The 18,872-nt window shown below is 36.4% G+C and overlaps 1 protein-coding gene across 1 annotated transcript in view; it reads right to left on the bottom strand.

Moving 5' to 3' along the window:
- LOC100378603 (uncharacterized) overlaps positions 1 to 18,872 on the bottom strand; it is an 88,321-nt gene that overhangs the window by 46,845 nt on the left and 22,604 nt on the right. The window contains exons 2-5 of the mRNA XM_085500019.1: positions 7,550 to 7,739; positions 7,262 to 7,417; positions 2,812 to 2,948; positions 53 to 207 (exon numbers count right to left, since the gene is read on the bottom strand). Of these exons, the coding sequence (XP_085356145.1) occupies positions 53 to 207; positions 2,812 to 2,948; positions 7,262 to 7,417; positions 7,550 to 7,739 (638 nt within the window). The remainder of the gene's footprint in view (positions 1 to 52; positions 208 to 2,811; positions 2,949 to 7,261; positions 7,418 to 7,549; positions 7,740 to 18,872) is intronic.

Raw genomic sequence — 18,872 nt, 5'->3', positions numbered from 1 at the left:
TGAGTAACATTAAAGATGACTAGGTCTTCTCTAGGAAGGAAATTATACAAACCTTGATGTAGGACTGAATAGATTTAGTGAAGACAATATCAAAGCCAAATGCCATATCACCATCTCCTTCAACTGGTAAAGATACACTTTGGAATAATGCATTGTAAAGACTTGGTGATCGGTACACTGATGGATTGCAATCTCGAGGTCTGTCACCTGCAAGCAAGATTAATAGGAATCAAAGAAAGCTTAGAAAGAACTCCCGTGTGCTGAGAGTATTGAAGACACATTAAAAATTAATTCAAAATTACTTGTACATGAGATATTGATAGAAAAGCTGAAAACTAATTATGTACATCAGGTAACTAATATGAACAGAACAGAACAAAAAAATTATGAATTATTATGCTAATTAGAGAATTAATATGAACAAATTTTAACCCCAAATTAATCAGGCCTGTCTATTGTCCTAGAGCATTTATGTACCAAATTTTATTCAAATGTGATGATCAGTAATTGAGATATCAGTGTTAATTAATTATGTTAATTAGGAGATTAATAAGCATAAATATTTACCAAAAACTAATTGGGTTTCTGCATAGTTCTCTTTAAAAGTTTCATTAAAATCCAATTTGTGGTTCTTTATAAATCAGTGGAACATTATGCAAATTAGGTAATTAATATCCAATTAAAACTAATTAGGTCTCTGCATAATCCTAGAAGATCTATGTAGCAAGTCTCATTGAAATATGATGATTACTACTTGATATATCAAAAGCTGAAAATTAATTAATTATGCAAATTAGATAATTAATATGTACTCATATTACCCTAAAAACTATCAGGTTTGTGCAGTGTCCTATGACATCTATGTACCAAGTGTCATTGAAATGTGATGATTACTACTTGAAATATCAAAAGCTGAAAATTAATTAATTATGCAAATTAGCTAATTAATATATACTGATATTAGCCTAAAACTATCAGGTCTGTGCAGTGTCCTATGATGTCTATGTACCAAATTTCATTGAAATGTGATGATTACTACTTGAAATATCAGAAGCTGAAAAAGAATTAATTATGCAAATTAGGTAATTAATATGTACTCGTATTACCTTAAAAACTATCAGGTCTGTGCAGTGTCCTATGACATCTATGTACCAAGTGTCATTGAAATGTGATGATTACTACTTGAAATATCAAAAGCTGAAAATTAATTAATTATGCAAATTAGGTAATTAATATGTACTCATATTACCTTAAAAACTATCAGGTCTGTGCAGTGTCCTATGACATCTATGTACCAAGTTTCATTGAAATGTGATGATTACTACTTGAAATATCAAAAGCTGAAAATTAATTAATTATGCTAATTAGGTAATTAATATCTACTAATATTACCCAAAAAACTATCAGGTCTGTGCAGTGTCCTATGACATCTATGTACCAAATTTCATTGAAATGTGATGATTACTACTTGAAATATCAAAAGCTGAAATATAATTAATTATGCTAATTAGGTAATTAATATGTACTCGTATTACCCTAAAAACTATCAGGTCTGTGCAGTGTCCTATGACATCTATGTACCAAGTGTCATTGAAATGTGATGATTAGTACTTGAAATATCAAAAGCTGAAAATAAATTAATTATGCTAATTAGGTAATTAATATCTACTGATATTACCCTAAAAACTTTCAGGTTTGTGCAGTGTCCTATGACATCTATGTACCAAGTTTTATTGAAATGCAATGATTAGTACTTGAGATATCAGTGGAAAAGCCGAAAATTGATTAATCATTATGCAAATTAGGTAATTAATATTGCACAGATTTTTACCCAAAACTGATCAAATCTGCGCATTAGTTTGGAGCATCTGTGTGCCAAGTTTCATCAAAATCCAATGAGTGGTTCTTTAGATATCAGTGGAACAGTCATGAAACAGCCAAAAATCAGCTAATTATCATGCAAATTAGGTAATTAATATGCATGGATTTTTACCAAAACCTAATCAAATCTGCGCATTGGCCCAGAGCATCTATGCACCAAGTTTCATCAAAAACTAATGTATGGTTCTTGACATATCAGTGGAACAGACGGACACACATACACACACACACACATACTTGTATTGCAATATGTTCCGAGGACTTCATTGGATTAACTTTTAATATAGTTGAATTAACTTTTAATATAGTTGCGATATGAACTCGATTAAAACGCGTTCCTATATAGGGTTGCGTTTTAATTGGAGTTTAATTAAACTCAATTACAATGCAATACAATGGAGAATTGCATTTTAATTAAGTTTAATTAAACAAGAGTTGAATATCCCGTGACTGAACATAGAAATGTTTGCGAAGCTTAGGTTTAGTATCGGGGTAAGGTATGGTATAATTATATTAATATTAATATAACGTGAACCATACCTTCCCCCGATACTAAACCTAAGCTACGCAAAACGTATTAATAATCGAATTAACTATTAATATAAATTATGTTTTCCGAGGACTATGAAAAAGGTCCTCGGAAGGTGTGTATGTCCTCGGAAGTAGCTATATATCTGTATTTTTGTCCTTGCAACATATAGCAATCCAAGTACACACACATACACACACACACACATACAGACACACTAACTGCAAAGACTCCCTTTTTGTGCTTCGCACACGGGAGTCAAAAATTATGAGATGAATGCACATGGTGCTCCATCTGATTGGTAGAAACATGGTGCTCCATCTGATTGGTGGAAACATGGTGCTCCATCTGATTGGTGGAAACATGGTGCTCCATCTCTGAAAATATACACATGTACCTACCTGATTGATGGAAACATGACTCTCTAAAAAAAACAAATCCATCTTCTTTCAACCAGGAGAGCATATTTCTGGCCAATGCAAGAACCTCTTCATTTGTCAAATACATCATTAGCCAGTTAGAAAACACCAAATCAAAACTAAAAAGCAAAATATTGTTCATAATATTAATGCATACTGTCATGTTTCATATATGTGGCAAAATTAGGCCTTTTATGTGTGTGATTTTTTTAATCCTTTGGCACTAAATGTTTCTCATCTTACAATTCTAGGATTAAAAAGCTGAGACATAGCTCATTCTACTCAGTTTGGGTGTGGACACAAAAATACAATTTGCTTTTTGGTGTCTTTTTTCATTACCAAGAAATTTGATCTAGATTTATTTTTGGTGATTTTTTTGGCTTGGCCGGTTCTGTTCATACTTGGCAGGCATCACTAATTGGAAAAAAAATTCTGGCCCACCGCTGCCATGACAACAGCCAAACAAGCAGTCTATTGGCTGAGATACCTTCACTGTTAGCAATGCACATTTCAAATAAAGAACTGAAGATATCATTCGAAAATGAACAATATGTATAGTATCAAAGCAAACGGTCTTGCTGTTTTCATCAAATTAAATAATTGAAGATATCATCATGAAATGTACAAATCTGAGAGAGGTCCACATGTAGTACCTATATGTATAATATCAAAGCAATTGGACTTGTGGGTTTTAACAAGAAGTCAAAAATATCACTTTTTACCAAAAATCACAAAAATATTCACCAAAATTAGAGAATTATAGATATCATTACAAAATGAACAAATCTGAGAGAGGTCCACATGTAGTACCTATATATGTAATGTCAAAGCAATTGGACTTGCGGTTTTTAACAAGAAGTCGAAAATATCAGTTTTTAACAAAAATGACAAAAATATTCACCAAAATTAGAGAATCAAAGATATCATTATGAAATGAACAAATCCAAGATAGGTCTACCCAAGGTACACCAAATACCAAAGGATTCAGGCTTGTAGTTTTCAAAAAGAAATCGAAAAAGTAAAACATTGACACGGACAACAACAGACGACGAAGGACAATCACTCATATAAGCTCTGCTCGACAAAGTTGACAGCAGAGCTAAAAACAGGTTTTTTAATACTTTTTACCCAAATGTATTACCTCCTACCTGTCTTGTAATAGCAGTGTTCAAATAATCATGCTTTTTATTTTGGCTAAGTTGCACACTGACAAGAGATCACCAGCGCTAACATTGTTAGAATGTATCAACATACTCTCAACGCAACTTTAATAACTTTGAATAAACTGTAAATGCTGCGTTCAGTTAAAAAATCTAGAAAATACAATCACAAAACAGTCAGAAATAATAATTATAACAGCAGAATATGTGCTAGTAATAAAGTGGAAGAACTTCTGAAGACAGAATGCTTTTTGCGAACTTCATATACAGGGCCCAGTTTTGGTCATAAACTGATGTTAGCTTCACGTTCATGTCCTACCATGGCAACAGCCAAAAACATGTTGTTTGTTTTTAGAGCAAAGCGGATCGGCAACCAGCCTACTGGCTTGTTTATCAACCAATCATTGTCAAGGCCATTCACTGACAAGCAAAATCACAGGAAACATTTCCGGACTAGTATAGAAAGTGTTGAAGGACCATAAAATAATAGGAAAGCAACAGGCTACAAAACTTTGATAGGGCCCAAATATACAGCCAGTCCAACATTGTTTTACCTGACATCCCTTTTTAAGTGGTATGGCCCAAATATACAGCCAGTCCAACATTGTTTTACCTGACATCCCTTTTTAAGTGGTATGGCCCAAATATCCAGCCAGTCCAACATTGTTTTACCTGACATCTCTTTTTAAGTGGTATGGCCCAAATATCCAGCCAGTCCAACATTGTTTTACCTGACATCCCTTTTTAAGTGATATGGCCAAAATATCCAGCCAGTCCAACATTTTTCTACCTGTCATCCATGTACGGTAAGTGGTACCGCCCAAAAATCCAGCCAGTCCATTACTGTTCTACCTGACATCCCTATATACATGGTATGGCCCAAAACTCCAGCCAGTCCAATATTGTTTTACCTGAAATCCCTATCACATCAGAGAATTAGTCAAATTTTGAATAAGTAAGAACCAAAACAACAATGAAAGAAAGACTATGGACACATTGCAATACAATAGAAGATGAAATACACCACTTAAAGTGCCTGTGAAATGGCTGCTATTTTCACGCCTAAAATTATCCATTGATACATAAATATTATTATTTTTTATGTTTCTAAGCATGAATTATTTTTTTTAAGTGAAAAATGTGTTTTAAACTCAATCTACGGCAACTTTATTTTTGTGTATTTTAAAACGAGGCTCCTCATTAGCTTCTTATTTGCATACAGAAATTCCCCTTGTGACGTCAGAAGGGGAAGTCGCATGACAGCTTGCATTGCCAGTACGTGTAAATAAGGCAAATTTCTTCTGCGGTTTTCTCGTCTTTGACTAAATTTTCACTTAGGTACTTGTTCGTCGAGGAGGAATGGACCATAATGAACAAATAGTATCAATTTTTGTTGCATGGGGTTGAGTTAGATGCGAAATATGTTCGTTCTGGTGTAGCTGGTCACGGTAATCGTCAGCGGCGCACGTTTGTACACTGTCGCTGGACAAAATAGAATTTGACGTCGGAATTATCTCGTTATTTAGCAGGTTTTATTTCATCAATCGTCTGAGTAAAACTTTCAAAATTAAAATAAAAGAGAACATATTTTGACATTCTAAATATTAGACTATAGTGATCACTATAAAATAATTTAAAAAACGACAAATCACAATTACTAAATAAATGACAGCCGCGTGGAAATAAATTGAAATTTTGTTGAAATAGGTGAACGCGTCAGGTCACGACGAGGGCAAGTGCGTTAAAAGCGGATATCAAAAATAACCGAGATCGACACACATACAGATAAATTCAGAGTAGATTCGAGTTAGCGTGATCCATGGCGTGATTGTCATAATTATAACATCATATTAAAACTTTATTTGGTGGAAACACATTGACCAAGCCCGGATTCTTATTTCAGAAATTATTACGCAGATCAAGCTGCAAGCATGGAGGTAAAAAAAGAACAGAGGTGTGAATTCGACATTCAACACCAACCACCAAACAATTCAGAAACTTTTAGCCTTCGAAAATGAAAACAATTAGCAGTGTGTAAGGGCTGTGTAATTTCCTGTTTTTCCGACGCTTCGTTTTCGTGTCACTGTCAAAGTTATGCTACCTTTTGCTACCTTTTACTTAACAGGTACTAAATGGTTTCTATAAAACGATAATCAGGATCGCAAAAAAAGTCAACTCATTTGAAACACTTGCCGGACGTCTATCTCTCTTCTGAAATCCGCCTCGGTGATCATGGTCCGGAATCTATTTCTTTCAAAAGTGTTGCGCCAAGTTTATGTTGTCGGCGTTTCTCTTTAAACCTAGTTGTTTTTTTGTCATGGACGAGGACAGTTTTTCCATAAAAGGAATCTGAGGCTAAGTGGCTTTCGTCCACTGATGTCGCACCTTCGGATCGATTAGAAACAAGTGAATACTTACACTATGACTATACGTTTCACTGCAACTGCCCACAACACAACATCTAAAAACTCTCTCTCTCTCTCTCAAAAAAAAAAGAAAATAGACAAAAAAAAGAAAAAAAAAACGCCGACTGAAAAATTTATATCGTTTAAAAGTATACTGAATGACCTGTGTTATGATGGCTCAGGGGTATGACTTCCTCTCACATTTTGGCATTTGGTGGTGCACTTTCGGCGAGAGTCGGAAATCCGGAAACAGTCGACCGTTTCAGGATAGGTGGGCGTGGCTACAACACGAGAAATATCCCAAATTTACTTGGATATGAGTAATCATTTTAAGCAAAAAAATCAATAACTGCCCATTTCAGTGGGATACAGATCTAAAATGGGAAACGTGAGGGTGGGCATTGCACAGGCACTTTAATAGACTGTAATATGTACTTTATACAATGCCATAGAGTTAATCAATCGATGCAGTCAAGAGGTAAGACAATTATATATGCTCCAAGTATCGGTAAAAACAAACACTGACTAACCATGTCAAAATTTATTATCAAAGTATGTATTTTTACCTAATACATTACGATTTCATTAAAGTACTATTCTATTTCATGTAATTGGTACTACACAAAACTCCTGCCATTCCAAGATTGTTATACTGTTATAGCTGACATCTCTATGTAAGTTTTTCAGCCCAAAACACAAGCCAGCCCAACATAGACTTACCTGACATAGTTCAAGAGTGGCATTGCAAGTATACAATGCAAAGGTCAATTGCCGTAATAATAATTCATCACTCATTGATGTGGGTTATCTTATTAAACATTTCACTAACGATAGATTATTTCATCACCACATGTTTCCTTTATTTACCTTTTCTCTGGGCATTTTAATACCGTGACATCTGCTTGCTTAAAATCAACATTTTTGTGATGACTGTTGGCATCCTTGTTCTTTTTGATAAAAGATTCCATAAAATCCACAGCAGTGACATGCGATGCCTTTTTAGCTAAAACACCAGTAAATCGTCTAAAATGAAATAAAGGTCAAACAGTTACATTTATGACTCAACACTTGTTTTTTCTGAGGAAATTTGATAAAAAGCACAAAATTTATTCTCTCTCATTATGCTACACTTTATTAAGTACAACTTCAGCTTACCCAATTCCAGCTCCTAACTCGATTATTCTTTTACCCTCATATGGTGGCAACAATGAGAGTATTTCTGGGTGTTCAGATTGTGCCAGGCTTTCAGCTTGGGTGTCCAACATCATTTCTTCCAATGAAGCATCTTTTGAATGATCCATCCAGTAACTGGACATCACCTGACGTACTTCGTTACTATTAATCACTGCAATGAAGAACAATGTTATCGATTTAATCAGCTATGATTTGTGTTTTGCTTAAACATATTTTTTTTGAACCCTCTAACTTGACTTTAATATCCTACTGATAGAGGGCGCACTATTAAAATAGCAATGTGCTAGCCTGTCAGTCTATAACAATAAATAACAATATCCTAACAAACAATTATGTTACAATCATAGTGTACTCAACATGTAATATATAGTTAACAATGGCAATGGGATAGAGATAAACTTGGATTATTATATGACCATGAATGACCTTGTACTGTTCAAGCCAATGTCTTGGTTGCCATAGCATCGCTTTGTGTTATGGGTCCAATACCAATAATAACAAAGACGGTTACGTTGATTATTGCCCAGATCATAGATTAAAAAATAAGTGACACAGGCAAAATGTAGCTCGGTAATTACTGATATTATTGGATTGCATCAAAGGACTCTAGCAGTCAAAATTGTTATTTAGTGCACATCACAACCAGATCAAAACTCATTCTGACCACTAGGATAGAGCAAAATAAACTTTTATCAACACAATCTCACACATTTGTGGCAGAACGACCACCGCTCTTTTAAGAATCCAGATAAAATATCCCCTTCCTCCAAACTGTCTCTCAAAAACTTTCCTACAAGTGGTTTACAGCATCATGGTTTGTGTGCAGAAATAACAATTTTGCAATGTTTTTCACGAACCCTTTTTTATTTATTTTTTATTAATTCCACAAGTCACTTCGCAATGAGCGTCTTTTGCGGTCAGTAATATTTACGAACATTTTTGTTCACTATTGACGATCCGCTCCGCTAGGATTGCCCTTAAAATCAATTTTGTGTGTCTGTGTGTGTGTGATTTCAGTGTTTTCACGTATTAATTCTTCTGTGATTGTTTTGGCTTGGCCTATTTCCCTTAAACTTGGCAAGCAGGTCACACCATTGCCATAGTAACAGTCAAAAAAACTGGATAGCTTCGTGCCAAATGTGTCTCCTACAAATTTAGGATAAATCAATTTTGTATGTCTGTATGTGTGATTTCCAGTGTTTTCACGTATTAATTCTTCTGTGAACTTGTCCATGGAGGCTGCAAATTAATAAATATTGTATTCACTGACATTTATTTTGTATTTACATTTGCAATGAGTTTCCACGGTATCTTTTTCTTACTGGTGTGGCTACAGTGACTGTGAAGTATTTTTGTTTTGTCGATGTTATTTCCATTTTGCAGTATATCGTAGACAGTACTTGTATACTTTGTTTGTTATCCAGCATAAATATCAGATTGTTCGGAAGAATGATATTGTAAATTTGTAAGATGACGCTTTCTCCGGGCCTTCAGAGTCCCATGTTGACTATGTCCCGGTCCCTTTACTCACTTGTTGTCAGTGTCTGAGTGGTTACTTTTTTTTTATATATACAAAATACGACCAAGTAAACGTCAGAATATATAAAAACAGAAACCTAAAAATCAGTTGCCCATGCCAAGAGAGTCGCAAAACCAAAACAATATGTTGCCGTCAACAGCAGCGATATGATTTTACACATCGAAATTGAGAATCGCATGTGTAGACATATTGTTAGAAAGAGACACTTAATACATCTATCCCGGCCAGCAATCGAATCATCAATCTTCATGAGTGATGTAACTGGCATTTCCATCTATTTGCTTATATTCCCACTATCCTAAAACGCTCAAGTGAATGTTGTCAAATTCGCGAGTGTGCGTATTTTCGTACAGTGGCGTAAACATTGCTACAATCAAAGACGCGCTGATCAGAAAGTCCATTCTGGGCGAGTACCATTGTCAAATTCTGGGGAGTAGAGGACTATTTATGTAGGAGACGTTACAATAAGTAACTATTAAAACTGATCGATTTGCATATCAAAATCCTTTATTGGAACAGAGCATGTTCTATATTCACCAAAAAACAAAGTTGTTATGTTTCTAGACACACAATACCCCAGACCATTCGTCCCGGTGTTATCGCTATCGCCACACGAGACTCCAGCTTGTCTCCTATACAATTTTCCTTCCGCCCACTTAATTTTAATATCCATATGACCTTTGCACTGACATCGATAGCCAATCGCATTCGACCGCGGACGTCACTCTAAATAAACAACTGAATAAATTAATATACCATATTTGGAAGATAGCGGGTAAATTCAACGTTGTTGGTGTGTTCCTTCGGGTTCCGAAGTCGCACGAAACGAGTTCATGTTCCGTTATCTTTCGCAAGTAAAACAGGTCGATATGTATTAAACATGGCATTTGTTTTCTTGTTTTAACCCCCTTATTACGCAAGCTTCCGTCGAAGTGGTGTTTTTTTCGACGATTTGTGGCATGTTGCAAAACGAACGAAACATTGCGGCATTCTTAGCGGTGGATAAGGGATCGACTATGTCGTTACATTTATGTCTCGTTTGAAAGAGAATAAACAACCGCTCAGAAAAATATGTTGCTAATATTTAAGTGCGGTGCCTTGAAATCGCCTGCCCGACGTCCAAATTTCAAAAGGATGTTCGATTTGCAATGATGACCGTTCATATGTACTAGGCGACGTTACTAATTACTACTAGGGTCGGTGTTTGCATTAAGAATTATAGAACAAAAGATCAGCAAAGCGGTGCTTTTGTCGGCGATTTTGTCAAAGGGAATATTGATAAAATGTTGCAAAACAGAATCGCGAGTTGGGTGAAAAATTGCGCCAGCGGCATTCTCAGCGATGGCGACACCCGAGAAACACCGTGTCACGGTGCATTCGTGCATCAGTACACCGAAGAAATACATACATATTGTTGCGGACGACTATTGTAGACTGTGTTCGTGTAGTCTTCGAGTTTGTGGACAGTTAAAGTCGTGTGTGAATTTATTCAAGCCAGGAAAAGCAGGAGGGATAACTTATGGAAATCGTCTTTCCAATTTGATCCAGTGCGACGTTGTGAAAGGAGCGACTCTGTCGTCTCATCTATGTCTAGTTTGTAAGAGAAAGATTGATAGCGCAGAAAAATCCGCCAATAATGTAAAACAGTGGCGTGAAATTGTCAGTCATTCTAATATCTCCCTACCTGTGAACGAAAGGGTTAAGCGTGCTGCCTTGAAATCGCCTGCCAAAACTAAAATGGCGCGTGTCACGTGACTTTGTTTACTAAAGATAGCGTGGGCGTTTGATTGACACTCAACTCATTAGTATTCCACCAATCACAGCTACATCTACTTTCTGGATGTGCGCAGTCAAATTGTATAGGAGACAAGCTGGAGTCTCGTGTGGCGATAGCGATAACACCGGGACGAATGGTCTGGGGTAGACACACAAAGGACTCGAAACAATAGAAACCGTCCGATCCGAGCGACCTGCGTTCTTGAAAATCGAGTCTTATCGCCCTTGCGTTTCCGAGCAAAAAAATTTTGAGGCCAAAAACGAACGATTTTCGCCCAATCTTCTATGAATTTTTCATAATTTCGCTAATTCAGTCCAGCGGTTAGATAGGGTATTTATTAGAGACGCCTGGAGAACCAAAATTTGGGACGTGAATCACTCCGGCGACTAAAAATCGGCGAAAATGTCCAAAGGGGCGAGGGACTGCATTTCAAAAACATATTTTATATATAGGGTATATAACTAGTACCGGTAGCTTCATGATGGGTAGCAGAAACTTGTCTTTTCATTAGAGTTTAGAATCTAATGTTGTAAGTGTCATAAACAACCGGTGTTAATCTGGGAATACCATGTATAAATAAAATGATACAAAGTACATGTATATGAGATAAGTAATTATACGCATAAATGATACACACTAATGAGAAAGTGTTATTTATGAAAATATTTGTTCACAATTTTATAAAATGGCTTGGCAATTCCCACCACCAATTATATACATCATGTTGGCAAAATTTAAACTACCGGTAATCCAAAATCACTCTCGATAATTTTGTTGACTGTGTGTGTGTACTATGGTTGCATTTGAGGTTTTTATCATTTTAATGGTGTGCATATTTTACCGGTAATACATAAAGGTACACTTTACAAAAATACCCATGATATATTAATTATAGAATCCATTATACAAGCTGAACAAAAAAAATTCTTATTTTTCTTGTTATAATGATACATGTAACGTGTTACTTCATGCAGAAATCCTAATAAATGATATTTAAAAAAAATGAATTGTCACTTGTCCCTGGGGCGGCAAGTTTTTTTAAACAACCAGCCTATCGGCTGAGATAGCTCCGCTGTTAGCAATGCACATTTCAATTAAAGAACTGAATACATCTTTAGAAAATGAACAATTGTCACACGCACCGTAATATTACCGTAATTGGTATAGTATACAGGTGTGATGGTTCAAATACCAAAATGGCAACAGTAACAAAAAGACTTCCCTGGCGGCGATGATAAAATAAGAAAACGCAGTCAACAGATGAGGTTTCAACTGGTACTGGTATTATTATACTCTGCAAACATCAAGTACAATAACGCGGTAAAACTCCACTACTCCAATAACTAGATACTTAAACTCCAATACAATTCAACGAGATCTCCGATCTGATCTCAGTGCTGAACAACTCCCCTATATATACCCACACTGTCTATAAATAGACCATTACATCAGCATACATAACAAGTCTGGAACTTACTACAAATTTCTAGAATATTCCATTACCTTCTATTGCTTTATACAGTGTCCTATTACCTATTCAACCAAGTTCTAAAAATTCCACCCAGACACAGTACGGTTCTAGAGCATTCTCAGTCACACGGAAGTGGTAAACAAGTCGTATGCGACATGCCTCCCCTCTCAAGAATATTATAACATATAATATTACATGACTAGCAACGACGTCAATGATACGAATACGATAACAATTTCAAATAAAACAACAATACAATATATCAAATCGAACTGAATAAAGCTCTGAGTACAAAAATTTGAAAATCACATACAGTAGAATATAATAAAATATGAAATACAGTCATAAACGAATAACATTCTACTATACTGTTCAAAAGTTCCTCAGTCCATCAATCTACTCAGGTAGTCCGCTACCACATTGTCCCGTCCAGGAATATCCTCAACACGATAATTATATCCTTGCAGAGTCATCGCCCATCTCATCACTCGGTCATTTGCAAACTTGGCTTTATCCAGGTAAGACAATGGTTTATGATCCGTCTGCAAAATGAACTCCACACCGGCTAAATATAGGTGAAATTTATTCACGCCCATACAATGGCTAAACATTCCCTTTCTACAGTTGAATATTTCTTTTCTGCATCGGATAACTTCTTACTTGCATACGCAACTGGATGAAGCTTCTCACCATGATTCTGCATAAGTACTGCTCCAATTCCTACCTGAGACGTGTCCGTCTGCAACACAAATGGTTTCTGTGGGTCTGGCAACTTCAAAATTGGTTTGCCCAATAAGTATTCCCACAAAGTGTTATATGCTTTCTCCTGGGCCTCTCCCCATACAACTTTGTTGGGTTGTCCTTTCCTTAGTAGATCAATCAGGGGTGCTGCAATAGTTGCGAATAAGGGGATGTGGTCTCTGTAGTAATTGACCAGCCCAAAGAATGATCGGACACCTTTCTTGGTCGCTGGACTTTGCGCTTCTCAAATTTTTTCCATGTTGTCGTGACTCGGACTCACCCAATTGTGTCCAATTTCATGACCCAGGAATTCTACTGATGTTGCACCCAGAACACACTTGGATGGTCTAGCTGTTATGTCCGCTGCCCTCAGTCTTCGTAACAACTCAGATAATACTTGAACATGCTCATCCCAGCAGCTTGAATAAACTATCAGGTCATCTATATAGCTTCCAACCCCCTCCATACCTGACAATAATTTCCTGATTCCCCGCACCAGAGTAGCTCCCGAATTCTTCATTCCAAATGGCATCCTTAAAAATTCATAAGTTCCATCGGGAGTAACAAATGCTGTCTTTGGTATATCTTCTTCAGCTACTGGTATCTGCCAATAACCTTTATTTAAATCAATTTTTGACAGGAACTTACTATTATGTAGCCTCTGAAATATATCCCCTGTTGTTACCATTGGCTCAGGGTCGGTTACAGTGACCTTATTTAATTTCCTATAGTCTACACATATGCGATTCGATCCATCCTTCTTCTTTACAATCACCACCGGTGAGGCATAGGGTGATGTGGACTTCCTGATTACTCCCATTTTTAACATATCTTCAATATCTTGCCATGGGTTCTCCCTTATTGCATATGGTAGTGAGTATATGGCTTAGATCGTATTGGTGTATCATTTGTCAGGTCAATCTTATGACTGATTATCTTGGTCTTTCCTGGCAAGTCAGTAAACACCTTATCATAAGTATTGTGACTAAACCAACCAGTTCTTTTCTCTGGTGTTCTGTCAGGTCTGTACCAATTTGAACATCTTTACCTGATTCCTTGGGTTTACAAGTTCCTAAGATCATTTTCATCTACAGTATTCTCTTCATCTGACTCGTTGCACCCCGCTGTAGCTGCGCGCACAGCATTCATCAAGTATATGGCCGTATTTGGTGAGTAACTTGTCTCACTTCCATCTGGTTGAGGTGACATCTCCCGCTCAACATACAACTTTAACATATTTACATGATAGGTCTTCACTTTGTCACCTACCCTCACTCGATAATCGTTTTTGCCTATTACCTGCTCCACCACATAAGGACCCTTCCACTGCATCAATAGCTTGTTGTTGTCAGTTGGCAGCAAAATTAACACCTTATCTCCTTCCTTAAGCACTCGTTTCTTCGTTTTACGATCATAGTAACACTTGTATCGGTTCTGTGCCTTTTGTAATTCCTCTCGAGCAATCTCTAAAGTCTGTTCTAACCGATCTCTCAACTCAAACACATACTGGTAACTATTAACTATCTCAGGAGTATCGCTCTCTTCGGTCCATATCTTCATTGGGCCTCTAACTGTTCGACCATATAACAGCTCAAATGGGGAAAACCCAGTTGACTCCTGTGGTACCTCTCTATATGCGAAGAGTAAAGCACTAATATACCGATGCCATTGCCTTGGTTGTTCATGGCACAACCGCTTTAACATCTTCTTCAATGTACCATTAAACTTTTCCACCAGTCCATTACAGATGGGGTGATAGGGCGTAGACGTCAATCTCTTAATGCTGAGCAATCTTGATACTTCTTGCATGCATTCTGACACAAACTGAGTCCTCATGTCACTTAGTACTTCTTCGGGAACCCCCAATCGGCTATAAAAGTCAATCAACGCCTCGGCTACAGTCTCCGTATCTATATTTTTAAGTGGAACGGCCTCTGGATACCGTGAAGCACAGTCCACCATACAGTACTCATTTCGCCGAACCTCCCGCCCGCTTCCGGATTTCGATCGTTTTTTTTTTTTGGCTCGCTTTGTTCAATTCGACCGCGCAATTTCCGCTTTTTTTTCGGCCACGCAAATCCGGAAGTATCCGCTCGCGCAATCGCTCGCTCGCTCGCTCGCCTGACAGCGCAACCGCCCGCATTTACAGTTCATTACCTACTGTTTCATGTACAAGTGTATCATTTTTGTTTTTATGATGTTAAAATAAGAATAAATACAATCAGAAATTTATAGAACGACCGTTGAAAAAAATACGGTGGATCACACGGCCATATAAAATTGGTAATAATACATACGCGTAGTAATAATGTCCACCATAAACAAGATCAAACTAAACATGTGAAATCAAATACGACACTGACACAGACACAACTAATATGAAATAAAACCATTCTATTTTTGGTGGAGAGCGAAAAATGTCTACTGTAGAGTATGGTATTCGTTGAGTAACCGTGTGTAGGGTGACGGTTGTCATGCACGCATGGTTTGAGTTTAACATGGGTCAAGTTGTAGTTATGTTAAAATCCGTGGCACCTATAACAATTGAAGAATATCTGCAGGAATAGTAAGACTGTGAAAAACATAATTGAACTCTGGTGACCTTGCCCTTTGTTATATAATATAATTCCCTTTAACATAGTTTGTTTCAATATAAATATACATTGTCATAATTAATTTTGAATACAAAAAAGTTTTGGGGTTGAACTAACAGTGGGGAATCAGTCTACCGAATGTCCTTTAAAGATGTAAATATCTTACAAAAACATTTGGTGCCTTATTTGTTTAATTATTTTAAGGGACATAACTTCCAGCTTTATTCAAAGTAATTCAGATATTTTAGTATAAAAACAAATGCAAAAAAAAAGTGCTGCATTTAGACGTGAATAGATTCATAAAACATGCAAGATAACAGAAAATCTTAGCTGGCTTTTGTCCAAGTATTTTGTACAGGTGTCTGTCAAAAATTAATGATTCACTGAGACAAATATGAACTGCCTCATTGTGTGACTACTGTATTATATGAAAAGTAAAAAAAAACACCCTTTATGAATAGCTATCATGTTGCAAGCTCTGCTTTAAATAGTTAGTTGGTGTCCAGTGGAGGGAGAAGTCAACAGTACTGTTGCCTCCTGAGAACCTACATCTTCAAACACTGCAATCTTTGTTTGAAGTGAGTTTTTAAACTAGTATTATAAAAACTCTATCATTCTGTTCTAATAGCTGAAACATATTCCTGTGAGTTTTCATTTGTCGAATGAACTGTTTGTCAAATACAGAATACATATATTTTAGAACAATTTTCTTTTTAAAATGTGGATGAAATGTTTTGCTTTTTATGTATTTTTTATGTATTGTTTTTGATTTGATAACTTTGAACTAAACAGATTTTCTATTAGCTTCAAAGTTTGGCACCCAGTTCATAGCAGTGCTTATATTGATTTTCTGACATCTTGTTTTCTGTAAAGATTTATTGGTAGGTTTGCAAATGTGTATCAGACTGTGCAATCTCTCCATGAGTTGGTTTTGAAACCCAGTAAGGGATTCTGAGATACATTACCAAGGATATTATTACAAGATAAATCATTTGCTTCATTGAACACATACAACAATGCATATTTCCACTGAGATCAGTGACCTTTGATGTGTATCACCAGTGATCAGTCAAGTAGAAACAGTCGAAATATTTTATCAGTTTTTCTCAATTTTTGCATGATATTTTCATACAGGACATCTGTTGTTCAAACTCAGGGAAGACTTTATACTGATGAACAAGGTGACCAAGTTTGATGAAGTTTGGAATAGAATTAGTAAAGTTATCATGCACACAATAACAATTATTAACGACGACAACGACGACGACGACGACAACGCCGGACAAAATCTTTCCCTTAATATACCTTTCCCTTCCATCTTTGATGGTGCGGGCAAGGTAAAAACGACTGATCGATTGTTATAGAATGACCGTAGTGTACAATTTGTCAAACAAATACAATACTTGCAAATGTAATGTCGACCAGCGCCCATCTTACTTGTTCGAAGTTGTCGAAGCCGACATCCCTGGAGATCGCGTTTTATAACTAGGCGACTGGCAAGCGGACTAACACGTTACATAAACCTGTTGAGTTACAATTATGGTTTTTATGTTTGCGCCCAATGTCTCGTTATAAAATAAAGGATTCAAATTTTGCAGGGTATTCCGTTTTTTGCGAACTCTGGGCGAAATACTTTCATGAGCTGTACGTAGTTCACTTACAGCCAAAACAAAGTCAGCTTGGACATTAAGTTGTGAGACGCGACAAAACAAACGCTGCCAGTGATAGATTACGCGAATAAAAGAACAAAATAAACGCAATCAAAGGCGCCGACCACACGCTTTGGAAATAAATAGAACGCGTTGCTAAGAGGAATCGCACCTGCATCTCGACGACGTCTCCGGTCATGAGCAGGGTTTGCCGCGCCTTAGAAAAATTGAAAGTTAAAAAGGAATCAGTGTCGGGGAACCATTCACAATGTTTGCATGAAAAATCCCACGCGAAAGCGTTTTTTTTTTTCCTGTTACAAACACTATGATACCTGAATCCCGATTAATTCATAAATATGAATCGGTAAGGGTCAATTTCCTGCAATCCTTCAAGATTAAATTTGCCTCCGAAAATCTTTCTAACGATGAGCTGGAAGATTGCCATAATTGAGTGCCACCATTTCTGTTCTAAGATTTATTCAGTATAATAATACAAATGTTCACCCCCAACAGAGGTGGACATACAGTTTTAGCGACCCGAAGAGCTCATTGTCAACCGAGGCGAAGCACTACGATAAAGACTTTCCGTTCCCAATAAATAATAACAAGAAAAAAACTTCTCGTTTCCGACATTATGAAATTCTTTCGTTTTGGGGGAAAAAACCTGGAAAAAAAACTGATTTTGACAAAATAATTTAGAAATTGATATTAAGAATAATTCATAACGAAATCTATTTCATATGTACCCATAATTTTTTTTTCATAATTACTGATTACACACGAATATTACAGAAAAAAAAAATTGCTATATTATCTATATTTGTGCCTTTTATTTGTCTTGAATCGTGACTGAAAGGAGCTAGATGAAATTACAAACTATGTAGTGTGTTCGACAACTCGTGTATGAACAACAATTTTAATAAATATGATTTTACTTGGTAAAATTACTGTATTTTTCTACATAAAAACAAAAGAATTTCACAATGTCTTTGTTATCATAGCGTTGTTGGTAATAGTTGAAAATGATACATCCACGTGAACCTGCTTATATGAGATCGAAGGAGTCCCTGTTTTCAACAGCCGTATACATCTAACTGCGTCATCGCTAAGTTTCCTTGTGGACCACGAGTTCTGTTCCTTGTTTGCACGTTATCATGTTCACACAATCGCAGACATTATTTGTAAGGGTGCCCTTTGAAATGGCACATTTTCTCGATGTTTTAGTGAGTACTCCGCGGGTATATGGCTTGTTCTCACATCAGCATAATTTTCCTCGAGTTCACTCATCGCTTTCCCACATGCACTTCTCGTTCTTTGCTGCTAACTTTTTTTGCACTCTAATATGGTGTTGTTTTTGTCTTTCTAAACATCGAGTTTATTTTTGACATTCAACGAGATCGCTTGAATTTTGAATTTGATGACGGTTCGAATTTATCCACTTTTACAGTGATCAACAATGCGTTCGAGTAGAGTTACTAGTAATTACAAGCCTGTTTTACATTTTTTCTTGCG

Source organism: Saccoglossus kowalevskii, chromosome 6 (assembly GCF_978046115.1).
Source record: "Saccoglossus kowalevskii chromosome 6, keSacKowa6.1, whole genome shotgun sequence".
Classification (NCBI taxonomy): Eukaryota; Metazoa; Hemichordata; class Enteropneusta; family Harrimaniidae; genus Saccoglossus; species Saccoglossus kowalevskii.
This window is presented reverse-complemented; position numbering and strand designations above follow the sequence as displayed.